The sequence below is a fragment of the Podarcis gaigeae genome (genome assembly GCF_964106915.1).
Source record: "Podarcis gaigeae genome assembly, chromosome: 2".
Classification (NCBI taxonomy): Eukaryota; Metazoa; Chordata; class Lepidosauria; order Squamata; family Lacertidae; genus Podarcis; species Podarcis gaigeae.
The window spans coordinates 111,255,956-111,274,733 of NC_139679.1; the positions used below are offsets into that span (position 1 = coordinate 111,255,956).

General features: G+C 44.3%; 2 protein-coding genes across 2 annotated transcripts; both read left to right on the forward strand.

Moving 5' to 3' along the window:
- The first annotated feature begins 471 nt into the window (after window positions 1-471).
- On the forward strand, window positions 472-8,028 carry LOC310838001 (uncharacterized protein). Its single transcript, XM_083725322.1, has 4 exons — window positions 472-735; window positions 3,471-3,860; window positions 6,958-7,058; window positions 7,782-8,028. The coding sequence occupies exons 1-4, from the start codon at window positions 654-656 to the stop codon at window positions 7,863-7,865; spliced, it is 657 nt and encodes a 218-aa protein (XP_083581448.1). The 5' UTR covers window positions 472-653; the 3' UTR covers window positions 7,866-8,028.
- A 2,013-nt stretch (window positions 8,029-10,041) lies between these two features.
- On the forward strand, window positions 10,042-18,182 carry LOC310839499 (vomeronasal type-2 receptor 26-like; the record flags this gene model as incomplete). The annotated part of the gene is made up of 4 exons (XM_083728137.1): window positions 10,042-10,068; window positions 11,492-11,577; window positions 16,765-16,964; window positions 17,281-18,182. The coding sequence occupies 4 exons, from the start codon at window positions 10,042-10,044 to the stop codon at window positions 18,180-18,182; spliced, it is 1,215 nt and encodes a 404-aa protein (XP_083584263.1).
- Window positions 18,183-18,778: the final 596 nt, after the last annotated feature.

The window sequence follows — 18,778 nt, forward strand, 5'->3', positions numbered from 1 at the left end:
ATGTGATTTCCCATCCCTATCCATCCTCCACCTGCAATATTCCTCAGGACCTGGAAGCCAGTAGGCAAAGGTCCTTGTCCAGTGTCAAAGATGAGTTTTGTCACAGCCTCCAGTGACCTTTTGGGAGAGGAAAACAACCCTGGTTAAAGGCTGCACCCCTAGAACATCTTGCCATTTGAAGAAGCAGGCAAGTAGTATGCTGAGTGTCCTCTTGGCATTCCCCTTTTTGCACACACACAGCTGTATACGTCCCATTCACCAAGCAACTAACTCTAATTTAATACATTATAAAGACTGCGGTTTCTACATTTCTATTCCTCATCTGCCTTCTGCTTACCACTTTGCCGAGCTGTCGCCCTTCCCCTCGGTTTCTGCTTCAAGGCCACAATTCTCTGAAATGGTGCAAGTTAAGTTTCTATTCTCTTCCTAGCTGCCCAGCCTCAATGTATTGTGCAGCAGGTACCTGACCCTCCTAGACCACATCCTTTGCTGATCGTGTTATCTCGAGTGGTCTCATCACACCAGAGCTGCTTGCCTCTCTCATTTTCCAGAGACCAGATCTTTCACTTACCACGTAGAACAAAAAATGAGAGACGCAATCTTGAAACATTCAATTAAGGAAGCAGTTCAATTGTTGGAGGTTTGAGACGGGTATGATTTCAGAATTGGTGCGGTATCTAATTGTACGACCCTCCAGGATGTTGATCGGCGTGGCATTCTTCTGGGCATTCTCAGGTGAGTAAAAGCAAAAGCAGATTGTGCTTTGGAAGTCGGTTCTTTGGGGACAACGTTGGGCAGAAGAGCATGCAAGATGGGCGGTTATTGCTATAAGCATTCTACAAATGGGATAGTGAGGCTGCTGGGGTGAGTTTCTGAAGGGCAGGAGAACCAAATGAATGGCAGTGAGTTTAGACATTTTGTTCTCCTTTAGAAAACCCAAAGCAGATCACCCCACACCCTGGGTGGAAATCAACATCGCATTATGTCGAATCTTCCATCTGCCCAAGCAATTCAGCTTGCCAAACAAAACAATCCCTTTTCCCCTGTGTGCTGTTCTGAGCAGGGGCGTACCTAGGAGTTAGATAGGTTGGTGGCTGCCAAGGGCGCAAAAATTGCCCTTAGTTTAGAAAGTCATTGGCGGAGTGCGAAAGGCAACGAAAAGGAAACTCTTTGAGTTTCTGGTCCATGGTCTCTCTCAGCTTTGGAGGCACCTATATATCTCCATGCCAAAGAAGCAAGGGGGCCCAGTTACGTCTCTGGTTCTGGGAGTTCTCTTGACCCATCCTAGGCCAAATTTGTGGGATGCACAAGGGGAGGAAGGGAGAAATCTCTCTTGCATGGGTTGAAGCCCTTTTGCAGGGCTTCTGATGACAAGTTTCATTAGATGAACCCCTCCCGCTGAATCAACACATGGACCAAAATACACCTACTCTTGAATTTTTATACTTTTCTCAATTTTGAGTTGGCGTGCCACCAAAAAAAGATTGCAAAATGCATATATTAGTGTGCAAAAATGTTTATATTGGGCTGTTGTTGTTTAGTCGTGTCCGCCTCTTCGTGACCCCATGGACCAGAGCACGCCTGGCACTCCTGTCTTCCACTGCCTCCCGCAGTTTGGTCAAACTCATGCTGGTAGCTTCGAGAACACTGTCCAACCATCTCGTCCTCTGTCGTCCCCTTCTCCTTGTGCCCTCCATCTTTCCCAACATCAGGGTCTTTTCCAGGGAATCTTCTCTTATCATGAGGTGGCCAAAGTATTGGAGCCTCAGCTTCAGGATCTGTCCTTCCAGTGAGCACTCAGGGCTGATTTCCTTCAGAATAGAGAGGTTTGATCTTCTTGCAGTCCCTTGATCTTCTTGCAGTCCGGTCCCTGATCCATACCAAACAAGCAGATTCATAATACAATTTAAGGTCTGGGAGGGCAAACCTGCCTCTATCTTTTACATCTGTAAGTATTTTATGTTTTATCCTTGGCCTTTTGCCCCCCCCCCCCAATAAATCTTGAAATCTCTTTCTGCCATTTTTTAAAGCATTCATCTTTCAGGATGACTGGTATTGATTGAAAAGCACTAGATTATCTTATCAGCTACTGAGCAGGGCCCCCTTCTCTGATAGGCTTTTTCTGTACAGATGTTCTAAGAAAAACATGATGATGGCCACCAACATGGGTGACTTTTGAAAGGGATTAGATAAATACGTCGAGGTCTGGGAGGAAGACCTTTCATTGCCTACAGACAGCCACCCAGTCTTAAACAACTCCTAACCCACAATAATACTACAACCAGACCTAACACGGACACTGGCACCAGAGCCTGCAATAAACCCAGATGCCAACTTTGCTGCCACATACACCCGGACAACACCATTACTGGCCCCAACAACATCACACATACCATCTCGGGACTATTTAATTGCTCATCGTCTAACATTGTGTATGCCATCAAATGCCAACAGTGTCCTTCAGCTCTCTATATTGGACAAACAGGCCAGACCTTACGCCAAAGAATAAACGGACATAAATCGGACATCAGGAATCACAAGACAGAGAAACCAGTAGGAGAACACTTCAATCTCCCAGGACATTCTATACAAGATCTCAAAGTAGCTGTTTTACTACAAAGGAATTTCAGAAATAGACTGGAAAGAGAAGCTGCTGAATTACAACTTATCACCAAACTTAAAACTATGGAGAAACCTGGCCTGAACAAAGACCTTGGATTCTTATCTCATTATACATGACAAAGCCATTTTTCACCTTTTCACCCCTTGCTTCTCCCTGTAAGACCTATCACAGCTATCTGCCAACCACCCATTCTGAGTAATACCCCTCCCCACCTTCTCACTATATAGAAGGGTCTGGAAACTTCTGTTTCAGTGTATCTGAAGAAGTGTATGCACACGAAAGCTCATACCAAGAACTGACTTAGTTGGTCTTTAAGGTGCTACTGGAAGGAATTTTTGTTTTGTTTTGACTATGGCAGACCAACACGGCTACCTATCTGTAACGTCGAGGATAAGGTTTTCAATAGGTATTAGCCACACATACCATTTATGTATGGGACGCGGGTGGCGCTGTGGGTTAAACCACAGAGCCTAGGACTTGCCGATCAGTTCGACTGGCAGCGGTTCGAATCCCCGCGACAGGGTGGGCTCCCGTTGCTCAGTCCCAGCTCCTGCCAGCCTAGCATTTCGAAAGCACGTCAAAGTGCAAGTAGATAAATAGGTACCGCTCTGGCGGGAAGGTAAATGGCGTTTCTGTGTGCTGCTCTGGTTCGACAGAAGCGGCTTAGTCATGCTGGCCACATGACCTGGAAGCTGTACGCCGGCTCCCTCGGCCAGTAAAGCAAGATGAGCACCACAACCCCAGAGTCAGCCACAACTGGACCTAATGGTCAGGGGTCCCTTTACCTTTACCTTACCATTTATGTATAGCAGACAACACATGCATTTTCCTTCTCTGTTTCTTCCAGGCATGGCATCATCAGTGCCCATCTCCTCAGCTCACAGTTGGGTCAACGCTACCATCAACGAGACTGTTCAGTTACCCTTCTCCCTTCAGCCCTCCAGTCCTTCCTGGGAATTCCTCCACATCACATGGACTTTTATTGCTGGCAACAGAAATGTCCTTATCCTTGCATACATTGTAGACAATTGCAGTGGAACAGCCCTCAAATGGTGGGGGAAAGAATGTAATACTAACAAACTGGTGGACGAGATGTATCAGCAGCGGGCAGACGTTCTCAAGAATGGCACGCTAGTGCTTCATCGCGTGGGGCTTCACGATGCGGGAATGTACCGAGCGACAATTAAATCCTTGGATTTAAGACTGCATGCGACAGTGAATCTCACCGTGACTGAAGGTAATGGACAGCAATGAGCATAAATAAATATTGAGGGTGCTTCATGCTTGGAATGATTGCCTGCTGTCCTGATGTGATCTCCAGGGCTTCAATCCTATGCGTTTTTAACTTCACTAAATTCAGTGAGGCATAAGGTATGACCGAGAATGCCATTGTTTCAGTTCTATTCGCATAGAACTGAAACAAGTCTCCCTTCACAAAATTTTCTTTGGTGGTTGTCCAACAATTTTAACCTAAGGTCCAGCATCTGGCACAGCCAGTTCCTAGATGCTGAGATGCCCTGATCTAGGGGTGGGGGAGCAATCTAGCAGCTTTATTCCTCTTCCTCTTCCTCTTCCTCTTCCTCTTCTTCCTCCTCCTCCTTTATTGAATTTATATACTGCCTTATACCCAGGGGGGTCTAAGGGTGGTTCACAGAATAAAATCGAGATAGAAAACCACAAAATACCTAATAAAAATAAAAACAACAACCCAATAGCCCCCGCTTATTGTTCTTATGTCATTCTCTTTGCAAGAAAGCTACAAACCCCACAACACCCTCGCCGCACATTTTTTCCCCTTTCTCCTTTTTATTTAGTTTTTCAGATTTTTAAAATTTACAAACAATTATCAAACAACCAGCACAGAAAGAGAATCCCGAAGAATCTCCTGAACTTTCCTCCTCCCCTTTGTGGGTCCTTATATTAACTTTTTCCTCCTGCATCTTATGTATTAATCCAAATCTTTTAAATCTCCATTATACCCCAAATTCAACATTAAACTACAGTTGTTAGTCCAATCCTACTAATAATTTTTATTGTTTACAAGGCAAATTATATATTTCCCCCATTCTTTGTTAAAAATTTCATCCTCCTGATTTCTTATTCTTCCGGTCATTTTTGCCAATTCGGCATAGTCCATCAACTTAATCTGCCATTCTTCTCTGGTAGGGACTCTGTCTTCTTTTCATCTCTGAGTTTGTACAGTGGTACCTCGGGTTAAGTACTTAATTTGTTCCGGAGGTCCGTTCTTAACCTGAAACTGTTCTTAACCTGAAACACCACTTTAGCTAATGGGGCCTCCTGCTGCTGCCGTGCTGCTGGAGCACGATTTCTGTTCTCATCCTGAAGCAAAGTTCTTAACCTGAAGCACTGTTTCTGGGTTAGCGGATTCTGTAACCTGAAGCGTATGTAACCTGAAGTGTATGTAACCCGAGGTACCACTGTACTGGTCACCATATCACTTTCTCCTTAAAAACAAAACGTAGGGCAGCTGCCTGCACTGTAAAACACAGGGCTGGCAAGACCTCATTCAACCACCACCTTAATTTCCCAGAAGTTTATATTCATATGAAACTTAACATATAGGAAATGTTATTCGTCAAGTCGTAGAATTGTAGAGTTACAAGGGACCCCAAGGGGGGTGTCATCACAGGCCATCAGGCAGGAGAGGAGCCAACCCCCATGGCAGGTTGCCAGGAATGGATAAGATAAGGAAAAGTCCTAACCACCTGCTATTTATTCAATATATACAGAGAGAGGGTTGCGAACACAGCCTCTTGGAATAATGGTGTTGCCCCAAGTAAATCTCCCCTCCCCCTTTTCATTCGCCATCTCTTCTATGGGTGGCACTGAGCACCCTTTGCTTCTGAGCCCTTTGCTCTCCTACTTTTAAGGCCCACTGGGTTCTGGGAGATGGTGGGTCTGGAATGCTTTCTAGTGATAACGTGTCAGCCAGATGCTCCAGCTCTGCCTCTTCCTCCTCTCCCATTATTTCCCAGCTCATCTGCCACCTCCCTCAAACCCCTGTTGTAATTCTGAACTGTCGTCTTCTTCTCTGGAAGGGTCAGGCTGGGGAGATGGTCTCCACCATTCCTCCTCTGCCCAGTTCCTGACATGGGCTTCTGCCCCGAACCCTGTAAATATTTAGCAGATCATCCCAACTACAGCTGAGTAAAACAAGCCAGCTTCATACACCATGTCTTGATGTTGTCTTGTTTTTGAGGAAGACGTGATATGTTTCTTGTTTTTCACCTTTTCTGATTCAATATCCTTTTTCTTTCACCTCCACATCTGCCGTAGGAGCAGAGTCATTAACCCAGGAAAAACTCAGATGCAAACGTAAAGGTATACTTGTGAACCCTCATTGATATCCTGACACTGTACAGTGGAACCTTGGTCCTCGATTGTCTCCATTGTTGAAAAATTCGGAACCTGAACGCCGAAAACCCCAAAGTAATTGCTTCCGTTTTTGAACACACCTCAGAAGTCAAACGGCTTCCAAGGCGTATTTCTCCATTTTTTCAATGGATTTTGCTGACCGCCTATTGATCCTCGGTTTCCGAACGTTTCGGAAGTCAAATGGTCTTCCGGAAAGGAATACGTTCGAAAACCGAGGTTCCACTGTATAATCCTTCTGACTCACCTATAATGATACGATAATCTTTATTGTCATTGTCCCATACAGAACAACGAAATTGGAAAAAAAAAATCTACCTCAGATATTCAAAAACCAACAAGCCTGCTACCCCAGCTATCCCAGCTTGCTCTAACTTTGGGATATTTGTTTTAAACAAGAGAGCCAGTGTGGTGTAGTGGTTAAGAGCGATAGACTTGTAATCTGGTGAACCGTGTTCGATTCCCCGCTCCTCCACATGCAGCTGCTGGGTGCCCTTGGGCCAGTCACACTTCTCTGAAGTCTCTCAGCCCCACTCACCTCACAGAGTGTTTGTTGTGGGGGAGGAAGGGAAAGGAGAATGTTAGCCGCTTTGAGACTCCTTCGGGTAGTGATAAAGTGGGATATCAAATCCAAACTCTTCTTCTTCTTCTACATTAACAGTATTTTAATTTCTTTTATTCTGCTTTATTTTCTTTATGTAATTAAATAAAAATTACAGGATGGCTTTCAGCTCAGTCCTACTCAGAATAGACCCCCTGAAGAAGGTTTAACTGAATAACACCCATATTTTTAAAAAACAAAAACAAAAGCTGTTTGGAGTCACATTCCAGCCAAGTCTAAAGCACCCAAGGTATCTTAAGGAAGATGTGATATGTTTCTTGTTTTTCACCTTTTCTGATTCAATATCCCTTTTTCCCCCCCACCTCCAAATTTACTGTAGGAGCAGGATCATTAACCCAGGAAAAACTCAGCACTGAGAATATGGTTCGGATGATTTGGGGTGGCCTCCTCCTGTGCTTCCTTGGGCTCTTGGTAGTAGATGTAAGTGCTGCATTTCTTTTAAAAAAAATATTGCTTGGAAAAAGAGTAAAGGGAGATGTTGAGTGTCTTCCTCAGAATAGACCCCCCCTGAAGAAGGCTTAAATGAATAAGACCCACTAACCCAAATACAAAAGCTGGTTGGAGTCACATTCCAGCCAAGCTAAAGCACCCAAGGAGGGCACAGGGCAAGAGCAAGAGAGAGGCGTGGCCTGTGGAAGTTCTAGTAAAGGTAAGGGGACCCCTGACCATTAGGTCCAGTCGCGGCCGACTCTGGGGTTGCGGTGCTCATTTCGCTTTATTGGCCGAGGGAGCTGGTGTACAGTATCCAAGTCATGTGGCCAGCATGACTAAGTCACTTCTGGTGAAACAGAGCTGCACACGGAAACGCCGTTTACCTTCCTGCTGGAGTGGTACCTATTTATCTACTTGCACTCTGATGTGCTTTTGAACTGCTAGGCTGGCAGGAGCAGGGACCGAACAACAGGAGCTCACCCCGTTACGGGGATTCGAACCGCTGACCTTCTGATTGGCAGGTCCTAGGCTCTGTGGTTTAACCCACAGCGCCACCGCATTCCTAGTGGAAGTTCTAGAGGTCAAGAAAGAGAATTCTGGAGTGCCATGTTCTGCCCATACGCCAGAGCTTCCTCACCTGTTCCAAGCCAAGTGGGATCTTTACTGAAGCCTCCACAGCTTGAGGGCCAAACTCCACTCTTTTTATTCTAGCATTTTTGCACAGTGGATGGAAGCATCACTCAGGGAAGGAAGACTGTGGGCCATCCTGGGAAATCCACCATTGACTGGAGCTGATACGTCATGAATGATCCATCTGCTCATTTCATGAATCAAGGAGAGCAACAGGACACCTATCAAAAATTGGGAACTGCTGTCTACCTTGCCTACCCCCACTGCAGGGCTGCAGTTCTCAGCCGCTCAAGTATCATGATCTGGAAGTAACCAAATATCTTGAATTGAAACATTTCCCTTTATTTTTCCCTTTATTTGACAAAGTAACTCACCTAAGATTATTGAATAAACTTAGCAGTCATGGAGTAAGAGGCAAGGTCCTCTTGTGGATCAGTAACTAGTTAAATAACAAGAAACAGAGGGTAGGATTAAATGGACAGTTTTCTCATAGAATTGCAGAGTTGGAAGGGTCCCTGAGGGTCATCTAGGCCAATTCCCTGCAATGCGTGAATCTCAACTAAAGCATCCATGACAGACGGCCACCCAACCTCTGATTAAAAACCTCCAAGGAAGGAGAGTCCATAACCTCCTATGGGTCCCCAGATGTTGTTGAACTACAACTCCCATCACCCCTAGCTAGCAAGGCCAGAGCTCAGGGATGATGGGAGTTGTAGTCCAACCACATCTGGGGACCCACAGGTTGAGAACCGCTGGCCTAGGGAGACCAAGCATGCAGAAAGTGATCAGGGGTTAGCCAGCAGAGTGCTTGTGTGCTGTTTCTCCATCTGTTTCCGGGCCTCACTATTGGCTGTCAAAAAGTAACAGGGGGAGAAAGAGAGAAAGAAAGCTAGAGAGAGGGCGAGAAGTGACTTGCCCTCCTTTGAAGTCTTGGAAGGAAACTGATGCAAGGGATTTGAATGCTCAGGCAGCTGGGCTGAAAGTCTGTGCTCCAGCCCAGTCCTACCCTCTCATTGGTTTAAAGTCAAGGGTCACCAACAAAGGGTCTAGAGAATCACACGTCACCCTCCAAGTTCATTGTCTTCTCAGTTGGCCCATAGGAAAGCATGATGCAAACTTTTGCAAACATGTTTTCTCCTGCCATACACCTGCGCAAGCAGCCGCAAAGAGAGCGTGAAACTTTGAGGAGGTGATTATATCTCCCCTGCAATTATCAAAAACATTGTGATTGATTTGTGTTCTCATAGGGTTTTCCAGAGGTCACTTTTGAGATCAGTAATAATAATCAGAATCCAGAATCATTTATCATTCTTTTTGCCAAATACGGAAACAGAGCAACATAAATATATATACTGAGCTATTAAGAATGAGGGCTGGGATTTAGACCATCAGAGGTGGTAGGCTAGTCTGAAATTTGTTTCTCTGTTAGCACCAAAGCCAGCCCCGAGCTCCTCCTCTGAGAAGTCAGTTACAGGATGAAGATTTTGTGTATCCTTCCTAGCAAATGCTTCTGTCCTTGCTCTGAATATAATAAAATCAGTTGAAGGAAGTTCTCACTTGTTTGTGCCTAAAATGATCCTTCTGTTAGTCTTGCTTCATTTGCCAGTTGAGGTAGCAATGATGGAAGATCTAGATCTGTCAGACCTACGGACATCTTCAAATAATTATTACAGTCCAGGGGATTACATCATCGCTGGAGTTATACCTGTGAGGACCGCTCTGTATCCAAAACACGCTTTCAGGTCTGACCCTGTCGGTGACTTCCTCCCGTAAGTGCTATTTGCTCATAGCTTTCGATTTTTCTCAGCCAATTCTTATCTTTCCTGTATACAGTCTATATACAGAGTAAGCAGCAGATTCTTAAGCTCCATAGTTTAGCAGAATGGTTTGAAATGTGACTGGGACAGTAGGAGGCTCACCTGCTGATATGAAGGAAATTTGCCCCAGAGTTGTAGGGTCTCTACCCTAGCACTGCTTTACTCCATCAACCTGAGTGGTCTCTTATCACATCTTCTGCATATATCCATTTTAATACACTGTTTAAACTGGTCAACGTTCCATTTGTTTTTCATCCAGAGTATTGCAGATGAACTACCAGCATGTTTTGGCCATTTTGCTTGCCATTAATGAGATCAATGAAAATCCCAAGCTCTTACTTAATATCACCTTAGGCTACAATATCTTTGAGAACTGTTTCAGTGTCAGGATAACCTATGAAGCCACAATGGACCTCCTCTCAACTGGGCATTGGATGGTCCCTAATTTCAGGTGTGGGCAACATGGAAAGAACCTGGCTGTTATTCAAGGAGGGGACTTCGAAACTTTTTATCAGATGTCAACCATGCTAGACCTCTTCAAGATCCCCCAGGTATGGACAACGGGGGATGGGGGGGGGACGGGACGGGGGGGACGACCTGTCAGAGCAAATGTCAGATCCAACTTTTTAAACTTGAAAGCTTTGTCATAAAATGTCAGGGTGGTATAAAAGCAATATAATGTTCAAAAGTAGAACAGAACAATAATGAAAATCACTTCTCAATTTTAAAAAGTTGTGATAAGCACATGTACTCACACGCTTCACATTCTGTGTGATACAGAAAAATAATATAAATTGTTAAAAATAGAGTAAAAGTAGTTACGTTTGAAAATGTTTATACACGGTGCAGCTGATACCAACTTGTTGCACCACACAGATGGAAGGTTTTTTGCATGCATGCGCGCGCGCGCACACACACACACACACAGAGAGAAAATTGCCAATGGAGCCAAACATACAGTGAATGAAAATAAATGCCGATGATCCCAAACCCTCTTACCTGGCAGTAAGTCCAAAAAAATTCAGTGGGACTTAGATCTGAATTTGAGTGGAAGCTATTTTAGGATGGCAAGCTTTCTTGTGGGATGGATTGAGTAGGTAGAGGAGGATATATTAATTATAAGTTATCTCTCCTGGCAGCAGTGGGGTTGAAGAGAGTTTTGAAATCCCATCCTTGGCAGCAAAAGTAAAAGCATGAGAACTAGGCTATACAACCTTGTTTTGAGCAAGTCCAGCTAACCAACTATGTACTGGTTTCCCCCTTCTCTCCCTGATTAACCACAACACAGAACCACAACACAGACTGTAAAGTAAATGAAAGATAGTGTTTACTTATTTAATTTCTTGCACTCATTTTCAACAAACAGCAGGAGCAAAAATAATGCCGGTAAAAATACTTCCAGGTTACAAAATACAGTGATACCTCGGGTTAAGAACTTAATTCGTTCTGGAGGTCCATTCTTAACCTGAAACTGTTCTTAACCTGAGGTACCACTTTAGCTAATGGGGCCTCCCGCTGCTGCTGTACGATTTCTGTTCTCATTCTGAGGTAAAGTTCTTAACCTGAGGTACTATTTCTGGGTTTAGCAGAGTCTGTAACCTGAAGCGTCTGTAACCTGAGGTACCACTGTACATAGCTGAATTCTAAAATGGAGTCTAAGCTGAGGAAGAGCGTAAACAACCATCCATCTCTACTGAAGACATGGCATAAGAGGAAAAAGACCAAGTGAGCAACAGGAAAGAGAAGGGTTTCAATCTTTCTTTTCTTTCACCTTGAAACCGCACAGAGCTCTCTCTCTACCAGTTGCATTCCTATGGTCTGAGTCGGCCTACCTAGAAATTTACAGCTCTGTGGTTGTTAGCCTCTAGGCTTACTAATTAACAAGAATATACATTCTTAGATTTTGGGCTGCAAATCTCCCACAATCTCTGGACATTCTTTCCAACGCTAAACATTGTTTCCTTTCCTTTCCAGCTCACTTACGGTTTTGTCAACCATATTCTGAGTGACAAAGCTCACTTCCCCTCTTCCTACTGGATGAACCCAAAGGAAGCTCCACAGTACAGGGGGATAGCTATGCTGCTGCTGCATTTTAAGTGGACGTGGGTTGGTCTGCTTGCTCCAGATAATGAAGGTGGAAATCTATTTGTGAGAACGATGAAGGCGATGCTCTTTGGGGATGGCATATGCGTAGCCTTCACCTTTGGGATCCCACAAATATTTTCTGACCTTCGTGTTTCAAAGAAGACACTTTTAAGATCCCTAGCACTTCTTTCACAGAGGAAGGCCAACGTGATTATTTATTATGGAGATTCTGACACAATGTTTCTGTTGCCACATGCGCTGTACAGAGTTGAACTTGAAATCAACGCCCCGGTAGGGAAAGTTTGGATCTGTACAGCTCTGTGGGGCTTCACCTTAAGCACATCTTTTGAGTACTGGGACGTCATATTCTTCCATGGTGCATTGTTCTTCAGCATCCAAACAAAGAAGGGTTCAAAATCCCAGGGCATTTTCCTGACTCAAGATGAAGATTCCTTCGATCGGATTTGGTCAGAAATATTTGATTGCTCTCATTCCAAACACAGATGGTCAAGGGAAACCTGGAAAAGGTGCATGGGGAAGGGGAAAATGGAAGCAGTTTGGCTTGGGAAAGGCATGTCTGCGGAGATCTATGTTGTTTATAGTGCTGTCTATGTCATGGCACATGCCTTCCATGCTCTGATGACATCTGCATCTAGCCGTGTGATGACTACAGAACAAGGCAGATTGGACCTTCTGAACATAGAGCCATGGCGGGTGAGAGAGGGAGGGAGACAAAGAAAACTAGCCACCTATAGAGGTGATTCCTCACTGTGCTTGTGCATATTATCTGTTGTATCCTTGCTTATTATTTCCAAATCAGTCACTGCTTGCTTGGTAGGGTGGGGAATGTCACTCTGCTACATCATTGGACGTGATCCTTTGGCTGACTCCTGCTAATTCAGTAGAACTATCCCTTGTGAATATTCAGGAAGGTTAGCTGAGCAGGACTTATAACCAGGGTTTAGTATTCCACCAGTTATTTATTATCTCCATTTTATACAGCTAAGAGAGAGAGAGAGAGAGAGAGAGAGAGAGAGAGAGAGGAAGAGAGAGAGAGAGGAATTACAACCAGGACTCCATGGAAGTTTTGTTTAAAGCAGTGGTGGCCAAAGTTGGCCCTCCAGCTGTGTTTTGGGACTACAATTCCCATCATCCCTGACCACTGGTCCTGTTAGCTAGGGATGATGGGAGTTGTAGTCCCCAAACAGCTGGAGGGCCAACATTGGCCACCACTGCTTTAAAGTGAATGTTCGTACTACCGCAAAAAATAAAATAAAATTGAGAACCACTGGATTAGTTTCTGCAACCCTGTTGTGCATGTGGGGTGGGGGAGGAGGCAAAGGACATGTTCAATTAGAGTTTTAAAAACTTGGGGCTGGCTTTCAAATAAGTTTGGAGATTGGCTCAGGGTTGGATAGGGGCTGATCTGAAGTACCAGATTGGGTGCCATCTTGGATTGGGAGGGGAAGGTGCTGGTGTGCCCAGTTCTATTAAATAGTTTACAGTCACTTTAAAGATTCTACTGCTATGGTGGAACATGTTGTCTTTAAACTAATATTACTTCAAGAGAAATGCTATAGGTTTGACCGATTTCCCCCCTCTAGTGGAGGTTCCCTACCCCTGCTGGCTCCTCTCAGCTTCTGTCTTCAGTGATTCTTAGCTTTATCTTCAGACTCTTCACTGATGCAATGACAACTCAACCAACATACTGTCTGTTGTTGTTGTTGTTTAGTCGTTTGGTTGTGTCCGACTCTTCATGACCCCATGGACCAGAGCACGCCAGGCACTCCTATCTTCCACTGCCTCCTGCAGTTTGGTCAAACTCATGCTGGTAGCTTCAAGAACACTGTCCAACCATCTCGTCCTCTGTCGTCCCCTTCTCCTTGTGCCCTCCATCTTTCTCAACATCAGGGTCTTTTCCAGGGAGTCTTCTCTTCTCATGAGGTGGCCAAAGTATTGGAGCCTCAGCTTCACGATCTGTCCTTCCAGTGAGCACTCAGGGCTCCTTAAGAATGGATAAGTTTGATCTTCTTGCAGTACATGGGACTCTCAAGAGTCTCCTCCAGCACCAGTATTCAAAAGCATCAATTCTTCGGCAATCAGCCTTCTTTATGGTCTAGCTCTCACTTCCATACATCACTACTGGGAAAACCATAGCTTTAACTATACGGACTTTTGTTGGAAAGGTGATGTCTCTGCTTTTTAAGATGCTGTCTAGGTTTGTCAATGCTTTTCTCGCAAGAAGCAGGCGTCTTTTAATTTTGTGGCTGCTGTCACTATCTGCAGTGACCAACATACTGCCCGAAAGCCCCTAAATAGCACTGTGCCTATAATTTGTATTCTCAATGGAGGGCCCATTACTTTGAATATAATGCCCACTCAAGGATCTATCACAATTTAACCCTTTTCAATTATCCCGACCCATATAAAAGCTAAATTCTGTGGTTCATCAAGACACATATGGCAAACCTGTCACAGCCTTGCTGCTTCTTGGCAGACTTCCAGCTGAACCCACCATATACATGAATCACTGCCCCAGGATTTCATTATGTAGCTGCCCAGACCTCTCTCAGAGATTAGAAACCTGTTCCCACGTTCAAGAATTGCATTGGTTGCTGCCAAAGGACTAGAAATACTGAAGGTCTTGGAGGAAGACGTGAAATGCGTTATTGTTTATCCATCTTGCAAATATTGTCTTTTTAGCTTCACCCCTTTGTGAGAAGCATCCGCTTCAACAGTACTGCCATGGGCGAGGTGTATTTTGATGGAGATAGGGAGCTAGCGGCTGACTATGATGTTGTGAATTTTGTCACATTTCCTAACCAAACTGCCGCACGAGTGAAAGTTGGAAAGCTGCAGACTCAAACCTCCTCGGGTGTAGAACTGACTATTCATGAGAAGGACACTGTATGGCCAAGCTGGTTTAACCAGGTAGGGAGTGGATTCTTATCTTACAAGTTGGGGAAGTGTAGCTAGCAATGGGTGAACCTGTCAGTTTCGGTTCTCCAAGATTATTCCAATCTTAAATTCAGTTCTCCACATTCTGGCATAATTACAATATTATTATTTTTTTAATCCTCATGAAAATCTATCAGCATTTTGGTCCAAATTTATCCCAATATACACATGTCTTCATGCAATTTTGCCAAATGTTCACATTTTTTTTGCAATGCAATTTCCTCTAAATACCATATTTACTCGAAGGTAATGCACACCTTTTTTGGACAAATTACATTGTGAAAATTGGGTTGCACATTAGATTTGATGGTGCATTTACACGCGCCAGCAAATTACTTTTTTTGGTTTCAAGGTTTTGAAAATGGAGGTGTGCATTAGATTTGATGGCGTATTAAGGTAAAGGGACCCTGACCATTAGGTCCAGTCATGACTGACACTGGGGTTGGGGCACTCATTTCACTTTATTGGCCAAGGGAGTTGACGTACAGCTTCCGGGTCATGTGGGCAGCATGACTAAGCCGCTTCTGGCAAACCAGAGCAGCGCACGGAAACGGCGTTTACCTTCCCACCAGAGCGGTACCTGTTTATCTACTTACACTTTGATGTGCTTTCGAACTGCTAGGTTGGCAGGAGCAGGGACCAAGCAACGGGAGCTCACCCCATTGTGGGGATTCAAACCACCGACCTTCTGATCGACAAGTCCTAGGCTCTGTGGTTTAACCACCCACAGTATATCTCACTAACATAGAATAAGAATAAGAGTTTTATTATTACACCCTGCCCACCTGGCTGAGTTCCCCCAGCCACTCTTGCTACTAACATATTCATTGTCATACATTCTTAATATTTTCATATATGTATATGTGTGTATGCATGTCCGTACACCCACCCACCCAACCAACCAACCAACCAACCACATTCCTTGGCTGGAGAACTGCATTGCAGATTTTGGAGAAGTGCAGATTTCAAAGGATTTGAAATCTATTTCTATTCTCATATTGTATTTCTATTCTCATATTGTTTTAGAGAGTGTAGACTAGGTAGGCTCACCTTTTAATGCTGAAATCTCTCCACCATCCATAAATGTAGCAAGTGTATTGGAGAATAATAATAATAATAATAATAATAATAATAATAATAATAATTTATTTATATCCCACCCTCCCCAGCTGAAGCCAGGCTCAGAGCAGCTAACAACAATAAAAGTAACACAGCAATGCTAACTGTGAGCCTGAAGATCTGTCAATGAACAAACTACAGAAGCTGGTCTCCGTCAAAAATAGCTACAAGGTCATTGGGATATATATCACAATGATCATGTATAACAGGCATGGCCAAACGTGGCCCTCCAGATGTTTTGGGACTACATTTCCCATCATCCCTGACCACTGGAACCTGTTAGCTAGGGATGATGGGAATTGTAGTCCCAAAACAGCTGGAGGGCCAAGTTTGGCCATGCCTGATGTATAAGAGAAAACAAAGCAATCTTATGCCATCCTATTTTATTTAGTCTTCCAAGGAGGGAGGGGTGGGGAAGATGTGGCCTCCAGATGTTGCTGGAGTCCAGGTCCCATCAACCACTGTGAACATGGCCAAGAGCTAAGTTTCCATGAATTTCTGGAGGGCCAGAGGTTTCCCACCCCCACTTCAAGGTGATAAAGGATTCCTTGTTTGAGTGTAATAGAAAAACTATTAACACAGTTAATATTCTAGGAGAAGTGCTTTGAACATGAGAGAAGGAGAGATATCATTTCTTCTGCAAGCCATAGACCCAACAGAACAGAACGGTTTAATAATTATTTTTTTATTATTTTATTCTTTATTGAATTTATTTACAGCCCTATACCCAGAGGTCCCAGGGTGGTTAACATAAAAGGATCACAGTATATAAAATATAAATAAAAGCAATAACCCAATAATACCTTCCCACACACAAAGAGCCACATTTTTAAAGGGCATAGGATGTCAATCAAAAGCCTGGTTAAAAAGGAATGTTTTTGCCTGGTGTGAAGGCACCAGGTGGACATCCCTGCGGAGAGCATTCCACAGACGGGGAGCCACTGCAGAGAAGGCCCCGTTCTCGTGTTGCCACCCTCTGGACCTCTCGGGGAAGAGGTGCACAAAGAAGGGCCTCAGAAGATGATCTCAGTATCCGGGCAGGTTCATATGGAAAGAGGCGGTCCTTGAGGTATTGCAATCCTGAGCCATAATTTCAAACTCTGTTTCTATATACAAAGCAGTAATTCATCAAACACTCTTTCATTCCTTGATGTCCAGACAACGCCCTGTTCTACCTGCACAGAAAGCTGCCAACCTGGAGCTCGCAAGGTGGTACCAGAGGGAAAGAAGATATGCTGCTATTATTGTGCCCTGTGCCTCGAAGGGACCATTTCTACTCAGACAGGTAAATGGTTTTGAAGGAACAGCAAGTCCCGGGAGACGGGGGCTCTGAGAAGCAGCTTGAGGATGAAAGCATCCATGTTCAGCCTGAAAAGACATTTTAGCAAAGGAATACAGTGATCTTTGCAAAATTGAAACACAACATTTCAATATGCTGATTTTGCATGGTTGCGGTCCTCCAACACAACGGAATTCCAGAGATTCTGCCAAAATCGATACAATCCAGAAAATGTGAGATTGATGTGTTTTTGGATTCTCCATTTATAAAAAGGAAAAACATTGAGATTCGATGTACTGAAATTAGTTTTTCTTTCTTTCAGATGCAGGTTATTGCCTTGAGTGTCCAAAAGATCAATACTCGAACAATGAGAGGGATCAATGTATCCCCAAGACTATAGTTTTTCTCTCCTATGAAGAACCCCTGGGGGTCACCTTGGTTTTCTTTGCCCTATTCTTGTGCCTAATCACAAGTATTATTTTGGGAATCTTCATTAAATACCAAGACACCCCACTTGTTAAAGCCAACAATCGAAACCTCACCTATACCCTCCTTGTTTCTCTCCTGCTTTCCTTTTTGTCCTCCTTTCTATTCATCAGCCAGCCTCAAAAGGTCACCTGCCTTCTCCGCCAAACCATCTTCAGCACCATCTTCTCGGTCGCCGTCTCTTCTGTGCTGGCAAAAACTATAACTGTGGTTTTGGCATTCATGGCCACAAAACCAGGGAACAGCATTAGCAAGTGGGTGGGAAAGAGTCTGGCAAATGGTATTGTCCTTTTTGGTTCTGCCTTTCAGTTTGGCATCTGCATTGCCTGGAGCGGAAGGTATCCCCCCTTCCCAGAACTGGACATGGATTCCCAGGTCAGACAGACAATTCTGCAGTGCAATGAAGGGTCAGTCACTATGTTCTACTCTGCCCTTGGCTACATGGGCCTTCTGGCTGCCATCTCTTTTACTGTGGCTTTCCTCGCCAGGAAGCTCCCTGGGGGGTTCAATGAAGCCAAGTTTATCACCTTCAGCATGCTGGTGTTTTGCAGTGTTTGGGTCTCCTTTGTGCCAACTTACTTGAGCACCAAGGGGAAATACATGGTGGCTGTGCAGATCTTCTCCATCTTGGCTTCCAGTGCTGGGCTCCTGGGCTGCATCTTCCTTCCCAAATGCTACATCCTTGTACTGAGGCCTGATCTGAATACAAAGGAACACCTGATGGTGAAAAGAAAATAATAAGGTTGCGTCAAATGTATAGGTCAATAGGTCACATACTACATAATCATGGCATATATGTATATATATATATATATATGCTTTCGTAGATTTTCACGGGTACAGGAATGCAGGTTTTGGTGTCCTCGGGTGTCTTCCCGTGTAAAAGTTGGGGAACAAAAGAAGAAAAGGCACACTAGCCTGGGAACTTCCTCTCTGCCCAGAACATTGGAGGCTAGACACCACACCCCATCTACAGTATTTATAGGAACTCAAACATTGAGATCCCGCTCTGTTCCAGTAACAAGAAGCCGAAAGCACCAGCCTGAAGATGACGAGTGAGACCTCGTCGAAACGTCGCCTAGACACCCCAACTTTTACACGGGAAGACACCCGAGGACACCAAAACCTGCATATATATATATATATCATGCTGCTATTCTTAAAAAGTATGAGATCAATTTTTTGGTCTTAATAGCAAGGGGCTTAACTGATGCTAGTTTATTCCACAGTGTTTTAGGCAAACTCAGTTTCATTGCTAGATACACAAGACCAGACATTGCAGTTAGCTTGAATCTGTTAAGCAGACATGCTACCAAGCCCACTGTTAAGGACTG